The sequence below is a fragment of the Corvus moneduloides genome, chromosome W (genome assembly GCF_009650955.1).
Source record: "Corvus moneduloides isolate bCorMon1 chromosome W, bCorMon1.pri, whole genome shotgun sequence".
Classification (NCBI taxonomy): domain Eukaryota; kingdom Metazoa; phylum Chordata; class Aves; order Passeriformes; family Corvidae; genus Corvus; species Corvus moneduloides.
In genome coordinates this window covers 12,596,725-12,615,664 of record NC_045510.1, presented here as the reverse complement: position 1 = coordinate 12,615,664, position 18,940 = coordinate 12,596,725, and the positions used below count along the sequence as shown (strand labels likewise).

Genomic DNA, 18,940 nt, shown 5'->3' with positions numbered 1-18,940 from the left:
TTACATTCTGCACACTGCCCTCAAAGGATGCCAGAGACATGTGAACAACCAGTCCTTTCCCCCCCTTAAAAAAAAAAAAAAATTAAAAAAATTACAGTGTACATAAAGCAGGGTGTTCACAATAGTTACAGGGGAAAAAAAAACCATTACAATTTACCACCACTGAACAAAAATAAAATCCACTCTTTGCTGCTGTTTCAAAATTTCAGTGTTAGTCTTGTGCAACCTTTTCCTACCCCAAATATTTGTAATGAACTAAAACATTACATCTGGCGAAAAGCAGATTCCACTACACCTCAAATGCAGAACACCTATGAAGCAGAGGAATGTTGGCTATTTAAACAGAAGCAGATATTTAAAAAAAAAAAAAAAAAAAAGGTGCAGGACTCCTTCAGTTCTTCACTAGTCTTAGAAAAACTTTCCAGAATACTGCTTCACACTATAAAAAAGAAAAAATAATCTTGCATTAGAATCCTTCAACATCTGCATACTGCTTCACACTATAAAAGAAAAAGAAAAAAGCATGTATTAGAATGATTGACCATACATCTTGCATCAATATTTACAATGGCATTCTTAAAGATTAAACTACAAATCCCCAATACTATTTAAAGTAAATAATTTTAAAAGGTTAATGACTAATAATTATAGGCATATAATTATTTAAAGCACATTTAAATATTAGTAATCTAAAGCCAAACATTCAAGTAAACATTAAAAAATGCTATGATAGCCAACATGTTATTAAAGCAAAACTAAGTAAACTACGTCCAAAACTGTTAATATTCAGAAGAAGAGAAAGTAATGCCAGCAAGGTGTGAAATGCTGCATAACAGCACCAATTGATTTCAACTTGTCCTGTAGAGGCATGGCCTGTGCCATATGGCAGACTGTGATTTGTTGTCGGTTATCTAAAAACAACAAAATCACTAGTCTTCCACACAGAACTAGACCAACGTCCACTGAAATCTTCTATATTTTCTACAGGTTCTATATAATTAATTACAAGTAATTTTTTTGCAGCAATTTTCACCAGAGAAATGAGAGGACTGCTTGGCTAAGGTGTCTTCCATCAAGATTAGTTTTGAAGGAATTTTCATTTTCATTAGAACAGAGAAAAAAGAATCAAGGCAGACCTATCACTAGAGAAGTTAGGTTCAATAGTTACTTAAATCCTGTCTTCTAAAAACTATATTACAGAGACAAGCTTTAGAATGTAGTAGTAGGAAAGTCAGTTTAAAAATGACAGTAAGGACAGCATTAAGCTTCAACTTGCCTGTTCTGCAGTAAATACTGAGCATTTTGTATCTGGTCCTGTGTTCCTGTAATAGTTATTATTCGATCTTCTGAGCCTTCTAGTGGTTCATCGATTTTGATTGAAGCTCCAGACTCATGACGTATTTGTTTGATTCTCTGGCCTCCCTTTCCAATAATAGAACCTGCCAACTAGGGGAGAAAATAAAGCATTCATTTCTTGATATAACTTTCTCTGCACAGTACTGTTCAAGTAGCTTCCATCCATTTAGTTTTAAGAGTTACAATGGAAGCTTACTCTTTTACAGCCTCAAAGCAGTCACTGTAATGTATATTATATAAACACAGGTGGGATAAAGTTGGAAGAACCAAGTGTTTGTAAAAAGAAATTATGTAGACCATCTCTATTACTGAATATTAACAATTAAAAGATAGTTCAATGCAATCTCTAAAGTCAAGACAAAACAAACATCCTTAAGAATAAACTTTTGATGATTTAGAAACACTTGCTTTATATTAAAAGTACTTGACAAGCACCCCAAATACTTCTGATTTACTTACATAGCCTAAGAAAAGGCTGTGACTTTTTATTTATTTATTCAAACACAATTGGAAAGCAAGTCAGTTTCACTTACATCTTTGGGAATCGTTACTTGTGTTGTGATGATGGGTCCACCAAGATCTCCATATGAACCACGGCCCCCTGTGTAAGAATAGTCTGATTTAAACATATGCATCAAGCCTCTTACTGACTAAATGAAGTGCATGTCAAAGTTCTCTATAAAAACTTACCATATCCAGAGCCACCCTCAAACTATAAGAAAAAGAGAGAGAAAAACCTTAAATAGTAAAACCAGCTGTGATTCATTAACATGTTTTCATCTCAAGCATCATACTGTTAACTTTGAGCCTATTTTATGCAAAAATCCTAACCCACAACCTTAATCTAAGTGTCATTAAAGACAAAGTGGGGAAGAGGGCAGACCAGGAACAAGGGGTCAGGGGGAATATTCCACAAGACTCTTTTAGCTAGCTCTGTTAAAATCTCTAAGAATGTCATTAAGATCTGGCCATACCAATTTACCAAGCAACCTTATCAATTCAGTTGGTAAACAGCTCTTGATGCTGATCTACTCCTGACCTTTGAACTAAACTAGCATTCAAATCCAAAGATAAGAGTTCAGCCTTATTACTACTACCTATACAGCTCAGGAGAAATTAAAGTTTCAGTTTGGGACAAGACATTTACCTGGTAACTGTCAACCCTCCTACTCCATCTTGAGGAAAAACCAATTCAACTCTAATAACTTTATAACTTGTCTCTCCATTCAGACTATGCTACAATCCTTTGCATCTTAGAAGGGACAATTGCGACACTAATTACTACTGTTCTGCTAAAACTGTCATATAACAAATCCAAATCACTGTAATGCAGCACTCCTGACTGCTTTTATTTTTAGGACTGGTACTTGATATCAAGTGCTTAATTTGACCTAATGCCTTTTATATGCACACACACTCATTTTAATCTTCCTGTAGAAGCAGAAATAGATGTGCACACTTCTCTAGAATTCAACTGATAACACTGAAATACAGGAATCTGTGTGAACTACTTGTTTGCAGAAGTTGTAATGCAATAACTTTTTCCAAATCAAAAACCAAACACCTGTCAGGTTTTCAGAGCCACATCAAAATGGAAGCTATTCAGAAAAAGTTGTTCATCTGTTTCTAAGCAACCTGTGTTGTGCAATCACATTGCTTAGCAATACAGACCATAATACAATATAAAAAGAGCTTGTAGTGGAGTGCAAAATACAAAACAATGAAGGACACTGCTTAGAACTTAATTCAGAGACTGATCAGAGCTGCATATTCCACACATACTCTTCTACCTATTTCTGCTGATATTTTGCACAGGGAATCTATTTCTCAGGCTAACTTGTAATAAACAATCATTTTCTTGATCCTTTCTGCTACTTCTCCTCCCCAGACTACAAGACAGCAAATTAATTTGACAGCAGATGAGTAATTCTAACTGCAATGTTTATGTAAACTAGGAACTAACATTTAATATTTGGTGGCACTTTGCCATCTTCTACACAGCATAAACACTTGCTGATGCCCTTTGAACTTTCCTCCCTAAACCCTCTAAGAGTAAGAAGTTTGATAAACGCAAATCAAATGGAATACTTTCAAATATATGGATAGGTAATGCACAAGTTTATCCAGAACTATAAGTAAAGAATTACTTTTAGCATTCCTCATTTGAAACAGGGGAAAGCACAACATGATGAAGTTAAAATAGAACATATTCCTAAATAGATGCACCTACAGGGTGCTGACAAAGCAAGAGTTACAGTGAAAGTTACAACTTAGAAGAAACAGTAAAATAGGGTACAAAAGAGACAATACAACAGAAAAGCTTCTCTTGGTTGTGCTGCTGCATGCTTCCATTGTGGAACATTAACTACCTGTATAGGATTCACTGTTCAGGACATAAACTGCTAATAACCTGAGTTACAATGGCAGCTTTAGGGATTTTTCAAAGGTGCAAGCTGCTGCTAACCACATTCAATCTCAAAAAATTCCAGTTATCAATTCAAATTATTTTCCTCAAAAATAAACTATTAAGGTAGTCAAATAAAAGCATGAGCACACTCACCAACTCTGGTGGCTGCATGTCATCACAGGCATCTACATGACACTGCATCATCTTCCAGGGACAATGTAATAGAAGGAAAAGAGGAAATGAATCCAAATGAAGTCCGTGTTATGGAGGTTTATAGGTAACTTGGCAAACACACACACAGCAATATAGAGAAACATTTTTCTGCACTACTTAAACTACTATAAAGGCTCAAAAGTAAATAACATAGACCAGTTACAAGATTTACTCCCTTTTATTGCTAGGGAACTGTTACTGGTCACACTTCCTTTTTTCCTTGTTTCTGTGGTGTAAACAGATTTTCCTCTTACACAAAGGATGTCAGACAGTTAAGGGCAGAGCAAAGCTTGAACAGTTGGTTGCTTGTTTTTTTTACCTCTAAGTACTAGAACTGTACTATATAGTAAAAGATGTTACTCTCAGATACCAAAACCTTCTACTTCTCTCATGCATAAAAACATAACAGGAAAGGCATTTAATAAAACAAGTAACTGTCATTGATATATCTATGTCACCAATGGGTCAAGCAGGAAGGACATAGCTTCTCATATTTTGTTAATTATTTTCCATATACCTCACATAGCCAACAGCTAAACTAATAATCTACTACTGCCTAATTATATTGGAAATCAAATTACTTTTTAAAAGTGTGATATATAGCATCTCTTTCCTTCAGTCTTCTATAACAAATGTTGGGGAAAAAAATCAACAAAATTATAAAAATACGATTTGTAGTATCCACTTCAAATTACTATTAAGGCAAAGGCCTTTACTGAGTTAAAACACAACATGACATGAATGGCACACTAAAAAAAGGACAACACCACTGATTAATTATTCTTTAAGGAACTAAGGGACACCTCCAAATCAACTGCCCTTGGCCTTTTGGGGGACTTCATCTTGCTGGATGTTAACTGGAACACCACACAGCTGGTACAACCAGGGCCAGAAGATTCCTAAAACACCTGGATGACATCATGGTACAGGTACTAGGGGAACCAACTAGGAAAGGTGCCTTCCTTGATTTGTTGCTCATTAACAGAGAGGAGCTCAAGAGTGAAGTGATAATTGGTGGCCATCTTGGCCACAGTGACCATGAAGCAATCAAATTTAAAATCTCTGGTGAAAAGAAAAAAAGTGCCAGCAAAACTTCGACCCTGGACATGAGGACAGCAGACTTCAAGCTTCTCAGTGAACAAGTAAGGTCCCCTGGTAAAACGCTTTGGAAAGTGTTGGGGTCCATTAGTGCTGGCCACTTTTTAAGTACCACTTCCTAAGGGCACAGGCAATTCCCAAATGTCAGAAGTCAAGCAGGTGAGGCAGAAGGCCAGCTTGGCTGAGCAGGGATAATTTTCTGGAGCTAAGGCAAAAGAGGAAGGTGTATGCCCAGTGGAAGCAAGGTCATGTGACATGGGAAGAATACAGAGATGCTGCTTGCCCCTGTAGGGAAAAAATTTGGGCAGCCAAAGCTCAACTGAAATTGAAGCTGCCAGAACTGTGGGGGACAATAAAGCTTTTAAAAATATATCAATAGCAAAAAGGAGACCATAAATAACATTGGCCTGTTACAGGATAAGGATGGTTACCTCACAAACAGAGACAAGGCAAACATTTTTAATGCAGTCTTTGCCTCTGTCTTCAACTCAGAAGACAGACCAAGGAGGTCCCAATGCCCTGAGCTGGAGGACCATGACTGCAAGAATGATCAACTCCCAGTTGACCCTGAAGTTGAGCAGGATCTGCTGCTCCAGGTAGATCCCTATAAATCTACGGTGGCTGATGGGATTCATCCAAGAGTACCCAAAGAGCCGGCTAATGTCATTGTGAGACTTCCCTCAATGATTTGTGAACGATCTTGGGAATCTGGAGGTCCCAGCTAACTGGAAGCCGGAAAAGGTTGTCCCAATTTTCAAGAAGGGCAAGAAGGATGACCATGGAAACTACAGGCCTGTCAGTCTCAATTCAGTGCCTGGTAAAGTTATGGAGATCATTCTGGGAGTTATTGAAAAACACCTGATAGATAATGACTGCATTGCAGTCATTGGTTACAGCCAGTACAGCTTCATGAGGTGAAGGACCTGCGTGACAAACTTGATTTCTTTTTATGACAAGGTAACCCACCTACTTGATCAAGGGAAGCCAGTTGATGTGATCATTTTGGATTTCAGTAAAGCTTTCAATACTGTCTCTCCCAGGATCCTTCTGGACAAAATGTCCAGCACACGTCTGAATAACCATGCCATGCAATGGGTGAGCAACTGGCTCACGGGTCAGGCACAAAGGGTTATAGTGAATGGGGTGACATCAGACCGGTGACTTGTCACTAGTAGGGGTCCACAGGGCTCCATTTTAGGCCCCGTGCTCCTTCAACATCTTCGTAAATGACTTGGACACAAGATTCGAAGGTATACTAAGTAACTTTGCCAACAACACTAAAGTGGGAGGATCTATTGACTCTAAAAGCAGGGAGGCCCTGCAGAAAGACCTCGACAAATCAGAGGCCATCAACAACCCCACAAGGGAAAGTGCTGGATTCTGCACCTGGGATGGGACAACCCTGGATGTACAGACTGGGGAAAGAGATGCTGGAAAGCAGTACCACATAAAGGGACCTGGAGGTCCTGCTTGATGGCAAGTTTAACATGAAGCAGCAGTGCCCTGGCAGCCAGGAGGGCCAACCATATCCTGGGGGGCATCAGGCCCAGCATCACCAGGTCAAGGGAGGTGATTGTCCCGCTCTGCTCTGCACTGGGGTGGCTTCATCTCAAGTCCTGTGTGCAGTTTTGGGTGCCAGACTAGAAGAAAGATATTAAGCTATTAGAGAGCGTCCAAAGGCAGACGATGAAGATGGTGAAGGGCCTTGAGGGGAAGCCATAGGGGGAGCAGCTGAGGTCATGGGAGAAGGGAAGACTGAGGTGATACCTCATTGCAGTCCACATCTTCCTCAAAAGGGGAAGTGGAGGGGCAGCACTGATCTCTTCTCTGGTGACCAGTGACAGGACCGGAGAAAACAGCACAAAGCTGTGTCAGGGGAGGATACCAGGAAAAGTTCTTCACCCAGAGGGTGGTTGGGCACTAGAAGCCAGGGCACTGGTCACGGCCCCAAGGCTGCCAGAGCTCAAGGAGCGTTTGGACAATGCTCTCAGGCACAGGGTGGGATTGTTGGGGTGTCCTGTGCAGAGCCAGGAGTTGGACTTGATGATCGTTGTGAGTCCCTTCCAACTCAGGATATTCTGTGATTCTATGAAAATATAAGTGCTCCTTTAAAAACGGTTCCTAAAATACTAGGTGCATACAATTTTCTTCTCTACAAATTAATTTGTGCTAGTTACTACTAGCAACCAATGCAAATGAAATGAAAACCAAATACAACATTGACTGGATAAGACAAAGTGATTAGTATGAATAAGAATTTATTGCCTTTTGCATGCAATTGAAAAATACACATGTAATACTAACTGATGGCAAATTCCTTGGCCCAGAAGAGCAAAATTTGAAATTTTGTTAATTTTAGTATTTATGTAGATGTGTCAAACATCTTTTTCTTCACTTTTTTTTAACATGCTCCTTAATATCAAACCTCTTTAAACATGAAGTATGTTTAATATTTTTTTTAGAGTATGTACCTCTATTGAAGTGCTAATACAGACACATGTATATATATATACACATATATATAATGATTTAGCAGTAGGAATCATTTGAATGGGGAAAACCAGATGAGATGTTTGAACATACACTACAACAGACACTGATTTAGCTCTTGATTAACTTCAATTTAAAAATATTTGATAGCATTAGGAATCGACCATTATAGCAAAAAAAAAAAAAAAAAAGGGGGGGGAAGAGGGTGATTAAATAGCTTTATATGTACTTCTCCACCTTATTTTTTCCCTGGTATGTTTTTGTGCATTTGTATATCTAAAGCACCCATGGGGATGGGGGTGTTTAAAAAGTAATAGTGGAAATTCATTTGTGTTTTCTTGGCTATCAAAATAGCTGTCATGGTCCATAGGCATTTGATTTGGAGTACTTATAGCCTAAAATATATACCACTGTAAATAAGAGAAACAATGCATGTATGTTTTTTAGTAAAATGCTTCAGAATAAATTATATATATACACACAATTATTTTTTCCTCCCATCTTCAAATTTACAAGACTATCAGTCTTGTTACATCTCAGAAAATTCAAGTTTCACCATCCAGTCTTGATTCACCATCTTACAAGTCTGAACTTTCCCACTTTTAGAGAAAAGATCTGGCAGAAAATGAGGATTTCTGTAGATTCAACATCTCCAAGATGTTGGTCTGAAGAGACTATTCTTGCCTTTTAATGTATTTATGTAAAATGGCAGTCCTGCTCTCTGAAAGTTGCCTTTCCCATGCATTACTTCACAAACCACAATGATGTTGGTTTACTCTAAATATTTTGTTACAGAATGGTTTCTATGTGAAATGCATAGCAGCTCAAGACCTTATATTTCTGGCATGACACTGAGCTTTAGCCTCACAATCCATGGAAAGACTTCTCATGTGCTTATACAATTAAGGATACTGGGATTATGGCTAGCCAAAACTAGAAATTAAATACAATCTGTGTCAGAAAGCAGACCTCATTGTAGGCTATGAAACTCATGCATAAAGCAGCCAAAGCCATGAGCAGCTCCACTGTGAAGAGGAAATAGAATTGCTTTTCAGAACATGGAAAATGAGCAGAGATGACTCCTATTTATTTGTAGAAACTCATGTCAAGAAAGCCAAGGTCAACCTGATCAAAGTCAGACTAGAGTTCAAATAGATTTTTCTATTCTAAATGGAATGGAACAGAACTAGAACACACTATTGCCCAAGCTGAAGACTGTGCTCAACCACATACCCAAGGAAGGGCAGATTGCTCTGTTTATATGCCCTGACATTGGTTTTACCAGCTGCAAATAAGAAAACACAAAACCTGAGCTTTGAAAACATGAAAATACAAATAAGTGATCTTAGAGGTCTAGTTCATGACTCCTAGTTTCTTAAGATTCTGAGTAGCATAGACAACTTGCTGTTTTTTATGTTGTGGGGTTTTTTTATTGTGGGTTTGTTTACTTCTTTTTTGGGCGGGTGGGAGTGGTCTGTGGTTTTAATAATTTTAAATGCAAGTCTTTAGTTTCGATATTTCTGCTAGGCTTCTGGTGCCTCAATTTTGACATTCTTTCAATATGTACTTCCAGTATGTGTTACTGGAAGTAATTGCCTCTTCCTCCCAGGAGGCACCAATGTGTAAATCTCATTTAGGTAGCCCATTTCATAGCTCCTCTACTTTCTCTTCCATTCATTTAAAATAAAATAATCTCATCTAACCTGTCACCTTAAAGAATGTGCCAAACAGAGCCAGAGGAGGGGGGGGAAAAAAAAAAAAAAAAAAAAAAAAAAAAAAAAGAAGAGATTGTTAACCAGAGGTTTACCTCCCAGATACCTAGGATTTCTCTTCCCAGGAAAGAGGATACAATAAAGGATACAATAAACAACTACCATGAAGTCATATTTCAGAGTACAACATGGAAGAATATCTTTACGCATTTTTTAATTCTCCCCACCTCCCAACATGGTTGAAATGTATCTAATTTCATTTAAAGTTCATCTTAACAGTGGTCCTGGCTCCAAAACATTTGAAATTATAGTAGATTTTTTTTCAGACAAATCGGCATAAAGAACTGAATTAAAAAAGCAATTATCTGCCAGACCAACTAGAGCCCTTTAGAGATATTATCCATGTTCTCTTAAATTTTGTTAACATCTGTTGGAAAACATTGTTCTGACATGCTTTCTTAATCTGAAAAGCCTCCCAAATTCTATTTGTCATCCTGATTAAAAAGAGAGTCTACAAGATGGTCTGTGTAATAAAACCTGCAGGGACTGTGCTCTACCAACTTTCTATTCCATTGTTGATGGTAGGCAGGGAAAAACAACCAACCAAACAAAAAAAAAAGATCCCACAAACCAAAACCACACAGCAGATCACATCCCAAATACTCTTTACAACTCAAACAGTTGTATTCTTGGGGAGACCATTTGTATGGCCAAAACATTTTGGAGATATCAAAGTTTATCAGAAGCACGCGTGTTCCACGCTTAAATGTATGTATTCAAGAAGTTTCCTCAAAGTGCTAACTGTATTTACTAAACAAAACAAATTTTAACTCCTACCATTCCATCATAACGGTCTCCAGGTCTACCTCTTCGGTCATAAGACATAAGATCTCTAAAATGAGAAAAAGCAGCAGCACATGACTCATGTTATGAACTAGTTTATATATTCTAATTCAAGTTTTAACGATTTGCATACAATTATGAATTTCTAAATGCTTTAGCCTAGTTCTGAATGACAAAGTTACAGAACTACTAGTCCTGATAATACTGCAGAAATAATTAAATTCAAATACTTTTCAAAATTTTCTGGTGCAATACACACTCAATCCTGCATAATCACTACCAACATTGAGTGTGAAACAAGTCCTGGAAACATGAGCACAATTCAGTAAATGTTACTCAACTTGTACAATGCATTTATGCAACAGCTTACCCGCCACGAGGAGGTGGTGGAGGAGGAAGAGGAAGATTACGAGCTCTGCTGCCACCTCTGCCACCACGGCCTGGTGGCGGTGGTGGAGGTCCTCTGCGAGGGCTCATATCATCATAATCTCTTCTTGATGGAGGCATAGGTCGTCCGCCACGACCAGGAGGCATTCGATCAAAGCCTCCTCTTCCACGCATGGGAAAGCCTACTGGACGTCCCCTTCTATCATCAAACATCATTGTGAAGCCACCATAGTCATATGTTTCATCATAGAAATTGGGATCATAAGGCTGGGCCCGTCCTTTAATTGGAGACTAAGACACACACAAAAACAAAACCACCACCCCTCCCACCAGTTAGCACTGATACAACTATATTTCATTAAATTAATATATTAAATATATAAATATGAATTTATACATGCTGAATATGTTCTTTATTTCACAATACTCATAAGCAAGGCAGGGGTAGTGATATGCTTCCTGACAGCTTAACTATGATAGAGAAATTGCTGTTATTGATGGGTGGCACATACATTTGTCTCACTTGCTCCCCAATTTAAATTTTCTTATTTTACTGATATGTAAAGCATGACTAAGTCCCTTGGTACCAAAAATGTCTTCTCTCTCCAATAAGGTACACTCCAATTCTAGCAAGTAGGAATACTTTCAAAAGGTGCTAACAGTCCAACACTTATTTTGTTACTGGAGAAGAGGCGCTGAATTAAAAATAGAAATGGAAAGATATAATTTTTCAGCCAAATCCTCCTGACTTTCACGAATACCAGTGAAAGAATAACTTTAAGAGACATTACCTCAGAGATAAGATCCAAGATAATCTTGATACATTCCACAACTCTATCAGGTTTTCCACCAATAAGCACCACTCTATCAGTGGAATGAGGACAACATTCTTGAAAGAGCTTAATGGTGGTTTGAGTGTTCTGTTGAATAGAAGAAAAGCAACCTCCAAAATCTTCAAATAGAAGTATTTTAAACAATTTTATAAACTTACTGAAAACAAAATGGGTAAGACACACACTAAAACATTTTAAAAGAAACGATCAAACCAAATCATTAAACTTCTAGTCACTTTAAGTGAATGCTTGGCTTCTGAGTTTTTACAACAAATTTAATCTTAAAATATTATATTTTTAAGACCTGCAGTGGCATCACTTTGTATGAAATGCTAGTGAAAAATTTAGATTTTTGAAATCTTTCAATTATGGCTCATCTACACGGTTATTTAATCAAATACAAGCAAAAGGACCACATATTCATTATGAGCTTACAGGTTATATAAGCCTTCATGTCATAAAAACATGCTTTGGATGCAAGAAAGCAATGCTGCTAGGATTATGTCTATTCATCTTGCCTTCCCCTCATTCCACACAAATAGTAGCTTATGCCTAAACTGACCTGGAATTGCCTTTGACACAATGTGAGGAAAGGACAGAAAAGAACACTCTAGATTGATAGAGACCACTAGCTTTTTAAAACAAAACCTCATTCCTTCACAAAAGAAACTGTAGTCTTCAAGGTAGTGAAACTTAAAAAAAGCAAAAACTAAACAAACAAAACCCTAAGAAAACCCCACCATACTTTTTTATAACAATATTCAAACATCTATTAAATTATCATTAAAGAGTTTATGGAGATGCATCCACACTAAATAGTTTTCCATGTTCAACACCACCGATATAGCCTATTCAGCAGTTCATTCCAGAAGGCGTGATGAACGGCATTTTAATTTTAAAAAGTATCCTTTATTTATAAAGATTACTGCTAATACACTTAAAAGCTTTATAAGTAGTTCTGGGCTCTATCACCAACAGCTACTTCATGTATGAAATATGTTCTTAATCATAGATCACAGATGAAGCTTATACTCACTGCTTATGAACACAAATACCTAATTTGTTTATAGAATAAAAGCAGAATCTGAAAAGAATAGGAAACAGTACCTCTCTGAGTTCTTTGATTTTAGCACCCTTGACACCAATAATTCCTCCTGCTAGACTTTGGTGAATTAGAAGTCTTAATTCACAGTCAAAGTCGCTACCTTTGTAGTGCTGGTACTGTAAGATGCATACAAGAATAAAATATTAGTCAGGGGGAAAAAAATAATTGAAAAATCCAAATACTAATTTTGATTTTCTTTGTTAAGATTTTTCTCCAAACAGCATGGCATGACTTAATTTACTGCTGAACTGTAATATGGTATTTGCTACCCCCCCCAAAAAAAAAAAAAAAAAAAAATCACATATTTTAAAGTAATTTGCCTCAACACAAGGTGATGTCAAATTAGCTTTCTTTATTTCTTTTATTATTATTGCTGTTATATAGAATTTTAATATATCCAACAGTGCAACACACTTGATTACAAAGCAAAGGCAGAATGGAAATTATAATAGAGCTACTTCAAATTGGGAACTAGTAAGAAAACAGGTGGTTTGAAGGGGAGGAAGCTGTTCCAAATATTAATTTTTTAAGAAGAAATTTTCTCTGTCCCCTATAAAAAAAAATGCCAACACATACATTGAGAGCTATAGGTCTTCTTTCAAAAAAAGGCTGGGTTTAACTTTCTAATTTAATATATTAAAAATAGGATGCAATCATCTAGAATTATCTTGTTTTAAAATCTAAATTTTTATCTCTGAAAAAGAAACAAACCTAAGAGACATACCTCTTCCAAAGTAGGGATAATCTTCTTCAAGATTTCTCCAATTGTCTCTGTATCTGCACTTATACTCAAGATACTGTTAGAGGCCATAGTGTCAGAAAACAGAGAAGGTAGAAAGTAGCAGAAATAAGTTTAGTATTCATAATCATACACAAAATTCTAACAAGATTGACTACACAGAAGACCTTACAATTAATATTCCCCATTTAAAGTAAACTTGTTCACTGGATTTACAACACATGCATCTTTGTTTATATCCAATATATATGCATGATGAATACAAGAATTTAAGGCTAGGTAGGTCTTGCAGAGAGAGCAAGAGAACTCACAAGAGCTTTTGGAAGGGCTCAGACAGATTAACCAGGCAAGAAATTGATCCAAAACTTAAAGTATGAGTGAATATTCACTTTCCCCACCACCACTAATTTAGTATACCCTTACCATTACATTGGTAAAACTAGCACACCTTTTTGTAGAAAAGGTGGGGATATGTAAGTAGTCAACATTATATCTGGAGTAAGCTTGAGACACCAGATAGAAATTAGATTGCTAATGGGCTCTGCAAGAAATGGAATATAAATACAAGGGGAAAAACCCCAAAACAAATCAAAAACACAACCCCACAAACAAACAAAGACGTAACACAAATGAGAAGTGAACTAGAGTTAGTATTTCAGCAGAAATAATTATGAATGGACAATGCTGGGGGGAGAAAGGTGGGCCACAAAGACCAGAGCAAGAGACTCCTGAATCAATTTGATTTATAATACAGTAAATATACAACACTTGAAGCTGTGCTCTTTCCAATGAAATAAAATTAGTGGATTGTTTGCGTGGCCAACTCACGTAAAAGTTCAGTGACAAAAAGACTTAATGGGGAAAATAAGACAGAAAACTTTAAAAAAAAACAATACACGGTCTATAAGGGGATACTATTTATATCAAAGGCAGGTAATAAAAGACATTTCTCTCTTTCTAATCAGGCAGTGAGGCATAAACTGTTGGGACATACCGCTCGGGGCCACTGCTGTCTGGGACTGAAACACTGGCATTGTACTGCATTGGTCATTGGCGTTCGTGGATGTTGGCATTGGGCATGGGCATTCAATCAGAAGTTGTCAAGTATGGTACCCGTTTGGCAACAAGCACATTTTTGGGCATAGCCAACCAGGGTTTTCACATGGGCGTTCAGGGGCGGATGGGCCAACGTCATGGTGGGCAACGCAGGGGCAAGTCGATCCAGTACATGGGTAACGGAGATATATGGCCAAAAAACAAGGAGAGGGAAAAGGGGGAAAAGCAATAAATTTTAATTTAATACAAACTATACTTATTACTCTCAGTTAATGAAGCAAGTTTAAGTTGTTTTGAAGACTAACACAATAATGAATTGCTACATCAACTGTGGCTTAACAGTATGGATCTTCACAAGTTATGTTATCTGACTAAACTTCATTTTACTTTTAACAATGATGTTTCAGTAGCAGGCTGGCTCATGAATGTAGACACAAAAATTGTTGAGATTCATATTACTGAAACCTTGGGCAAGTTGGGAAAGTTAGTATTCCAGACCAGTTAAATTATCTGGAGTAAGGTGATGTGTTTATTTACTTAAAACAAACAAAACCACTAGCTGCCAAAGTTTGTTTGCATGATTCCTGACCATTTCAGTTTAATCCTCAATTCTAGTTGCTATAGTTTGTGAACTTAGATGGAACTGATTTTGCAATGATATATTAGCAAATATTGTGTTGAACACAGTCTTGCCTGAAAAAAATTGCCAAAATTGTAGCTGATGCTAAGTACAGGAGTGTAAACAAATGGAATTTAAGAAGCATTGCCAAGTTTTATAAATACATAACATTTACACTGAATGTGTGTCTAATCACAAGAGTCAACCCACATAAAATATGAATAGGTAAATAAGTAATGACCACTTAAAAATGCTTCCAACTAAAATAAAATGTTTCTTTACTGTTCTATACCTGTATCTAAATCATGCAACCTTAACTTCAATGTTTTTGTGCTTTATGTCCACGCTGTTAAAATAAAAACAGATGGACCATTATGTTTTGGGGTTTTTATGAAAGGAAGTTCAAGAATCCTTTTATCGCTGGGTTAAGCCAGCCACCAGTGATAGTTTTCAATAGCACTATAATGGATTCACACATATAGGAAATGGTATAGTTACAGGTTTTAAGTTTTGCCAACATTTCTAATTATAGATGTAAACTCATTTTAAGTGTGCAATTTAGAGGAACCCTGTTTGAAAGCAAAGAGGTTTAATATAAACCTCTCCTCCCACATAACTTGAGCTGGGCTTCAATTAAAACACAAATTGAAAAACCAAAGTTATCTTCTCCAACAATCATTATAAGTGGCTTATTGGATTATTGTTGTCTAGGTTTGAATTTCTCAATTTCTAGAAATGTATGCAATCAAGTTTTCAATGCAGTGCTCTGGAAGAATTGGTGTTAAATTAATTCAAATTCATGTATACTCACATCTGTACGAAGTGCCTTAATATTTTTGCCACCTTTTCCAATCACTGCTCCAGCATTCTGGAAAATAGTTTTCAGAAGTTACATTAGGCTAATACAGCACAGAGTATTTTTTTGAACCGAAGACTAACAATGTATCTGTTTCTGCATTACCTTGTGGGATGCATTTAAGGGTGGGGTGAGGCTTGTTTCCTTTTGAAAGGTTCAAATTAAATCAAAACAAACTGATGTGGTTTTAACATGGGGGAAAAAAAGGTCAAAAAAAGGTCAATGCAGAGATAAAAATACTCAGCAATATTTTTTTCAATTCCAAATTTAAGTTTCTAGGCAATTCCGCCTGTATTCTCATAGAATCATATGTGGACAAGCAGATGAATAAAAAAGTGGTTGGATGACTGGTAATAGTTAATGGATCTTATTGCACCTAGAGGCTGGTAAGAAGTAGGGTACCACAGAGGTCTATCCTGGGATCTGTCATGTTTAACATAGAATGGTTTGGGTTGGAAGGGACCTTAAAGATGATCTAGTTCCAACCCCCCCACCATGGGCAGGGATGTCACTCGCTAGATCAGGTTGCTCAGGGCCCCAAACATCTCATAGCTAGAATATGACTGAAAAAATAACTTATGGGATTCCATGCATGGTATGTAGGTCAACAACTTTGCTAGTTTATTTGATCACTTTTTTAATGTTTGCAAATTTCACTTTCCCACTCCAAATATTTGAGCAAATGCTACTTTTGACTGAAGCCTATGTAACTCAACTGACCACTCAGGTAGGTACAGTCTGAAGAATGCAAAACCAATATAAACAATTACTAATCTCCAGTTGCTAAAATCAACAGGAATAAACTCAAGATATTCAAGAGGGGAAATTGTAAAACTAATTTTTTACCAGGCTATTTCAAGAACTACATGCAAAATTATTGCTTTTACTATGCAGTTCATACATGATGCTAACAGCACCACAAATATTTTGCAGCACTCCACATAACTTGACTATTCATTAGAAATGCCATGTAGAGTTAAGGTAACATTCCCCTACCCCAACACAAGACTGAGTTACTTCAGACAGCACAAACATCTGCAACAACTGGAAATACTAAAGGAGATTCATAAATAGCAGTTTTACTGCGACAATTTATACTAGCCAATGAAGCAATTGCAATCCACGAAACATTACTCCCTTATTTCCTACTGTTGATACATATAGATTTACTAAATCTGGAGAAATTACTAAAATCTTGAGGAAGTCCTCATCTTGCGTCTCATATTTAATTTACAATCATAAGCTGATCATTCTCTAAACTGCTTGCTTTCTAAAGATGAATACACAGTCATTACCCTGGAAACAATTATGGTCTATTCAAACATGAGAAGTGGCTTATAATTTCTGTCTTTATTTTTTCAATGAGCACGTTTTTTTAAAATCAAAGAAGTCCCATAGATCATTAGACTCATCCTTGAAAAAAATTATTGAAGATTGCAATATACTTCACTATCATTCATGCACACTTACAAATATTCCTAATAAATTTTAAATAAAGCACAAGTTTTTTCTAAACATACACCACAACGTACACTGTCACCACTGTCTTAAGCAATGGTATAACCAGGAACATAGCAATACTAAAAAAGCATACTTTGCTTTGAAGCAAGATGCGCAATTCAACCATCTCATCCGTATTCCGAGACCTTTTGAAGGCCTGTTCTTCTTCCATATCTTCTGCAGGACGTTTGCCTGTAGACAGGTCCATAGGGGGGAAAACACAAATATATATTTAACTTTCTAAGTCACGATAAAACTGTATATCAAGTTATGCACTGTATTCCTAGTGAAGCATTCCCTCCCATTAGCCCAATGCTAACTTCTGACATCTACCCTGAGCATCTATATCACAGAAACAGGTTTTTACTTCATCAGTCTACATATCAATTAATAAGTGAAGACTCATTCAAATTTATAAACTACAGTTGAAATGAGAATTTTGCAAACTTAGTGAAAAAATAGCACTGTTTACAACAGTGCTGCATCATCTACTTAGTATTTCTTTTACAACTGGGAAAACCTTAAAGCACAAAAGACTAAAAGTAGTTTGTCCAATACTGAAATACTGGTGAAACAGTAGGAAAGCAGTATTTCAAATCACTTTAAAAAACTGGCCTGGATCAATACTAATGCTCTAACTCTTCTTCACTAATTATGTCCAAAAGGTTTTTCATTTAGCTAATATTTAGAAATATTTCACATATATATACATTCCTTCAAACAAACAACTGCAATAAATAAAATACAGTAATAGATATGCCTAACAGTATCTTTGCGTGATCACATTGTTCATACAAGTACTGAGTATTTAGCTATCAAATAATTTCAAATCTTTACTTATAACTTTTAGCTACTTATACCATGACTAAAATACTCCCAAAGAAAACTTAAATATTCATGATACAAAAATCACATAAAACCACATGGGACATTTAAAAATTAAAAGATTAAATGAAGCATTTGATACAGTTAAAGCATTCCAAAATAGTTAGAAACACCAAGAATCAAAAAGTTTCCTTTCCCCAAAAATAAAATAGCCCTTTAAAAAATTTACCATTTGTCTCTGTGTTGGTAAAGGTCTCCTCCTGTTGTTCAGTCTCCATTACCTTTTATTCTTAGGAGTGAAGGTAAAACCTGTTGCAGAATAAAAAAGAGCTAATACATTATTTTGTGGGGGAAAAAGGCTAATTGTACATCATACTAATGGGAAAAGCAAGAAGAAATGCCTGCTTTTAGAACTTACCAGTTTGATATATACTTGCAGAGCAAAACTCAAGTGTTCTGGGCAGGATATCAAAACCCTACTGCTTCAGAAACCTATGAAAACAGCATAGATCAGACTCTGTTCACTTACAGGTCTAATTCTTGCTACAACTGAAAACGGGGCTTTGACCTGAGATTTTGCTGCAAAGCTTTTCTTTATAAATGAAAAAACAAGGCCAAACACATCATCAAGAGAAGAAATAATAATCAAGTACAAAAGCTTACAGATACACAATTACACTCTGAATTATTCCAACCTTGCTCATTTTCAAGCATTTGCTAGTTTTAAGCAATCACATTTATTGAAAATGATTTTCAGATATTTAAAGTGAATAATTATCTGGTTCCTTCTTTTAGGATGTTGTAGAACATATCTTGAATTTCCTTTTTAGGAGATGCTATGTTTCAATCTGCTAATTGTTTAGTTCTAAATTTAGACTAAACAATTTAGACAAAAAGTTAT

General features: G+C 36.4%; 1 protein-coding gene across 1 annotated transcript; it reads right to left on the bottom strand.

Annotated features, from left to right (window-relative positions):
* Positions 1–336: 336 nt before the first annotated feature.
* Positions 337–18,317, bottom strand: LOC116437371 (heterogeneous nuclear ribonucleoprotein K-like). Its single transcript, XM_032095040.1, has 13 exons — positions 18,261–18,317; positions 17,309–17,407; positions 15,670–15,726; positions 14,178–14,221; positions 13,169–13,241; positions 12,447–12,560; positions 11,298–11,426; positions 10,490–10,797; positions 10,114–10,168; positions 2,047–2,068; positions 1,890–1,972; positions 1,277–1,446; positions 337–500 (listed from the first exon to the last, which is right to left on the bottom strand). Exons 1-13 carry the CDS (start codon positions 18,315–18,317, stop codon positions 467–469), a joined length of 1,245 nt encoding a protein of 414 aa, XP_031950931.1. The 3' UTR covers positions 337–466.
* Positions 18,318–18,940: the final 623 nt, after the last annotated feature.

Excerpts from the sequence above, each read along its gene's own strand:
- LOC116437371 (XM_032095040.1), bottom strand. The coding sequence starts at position 18,317 with ATGGAGACTGAACAACAGGAGGAGACCTTTACCAACACAGAGACAAAT. Across the intron at positions 17,408-18,260 it reads CAGAGACAAATGGTAAATTT|GGCAAACGTCCTGCAGAAGA; the intron begins TTTAAAGGGCTA and ends GACCTGTCTACA. Across the intron at positions 2,069-10,113 it reads GAGACCGTTATGATGGAATG|TTTGAGGGTGGCTCTGGATA; the intron begins GTAGGAGTTAAA and ends TTTTTCTTATAG.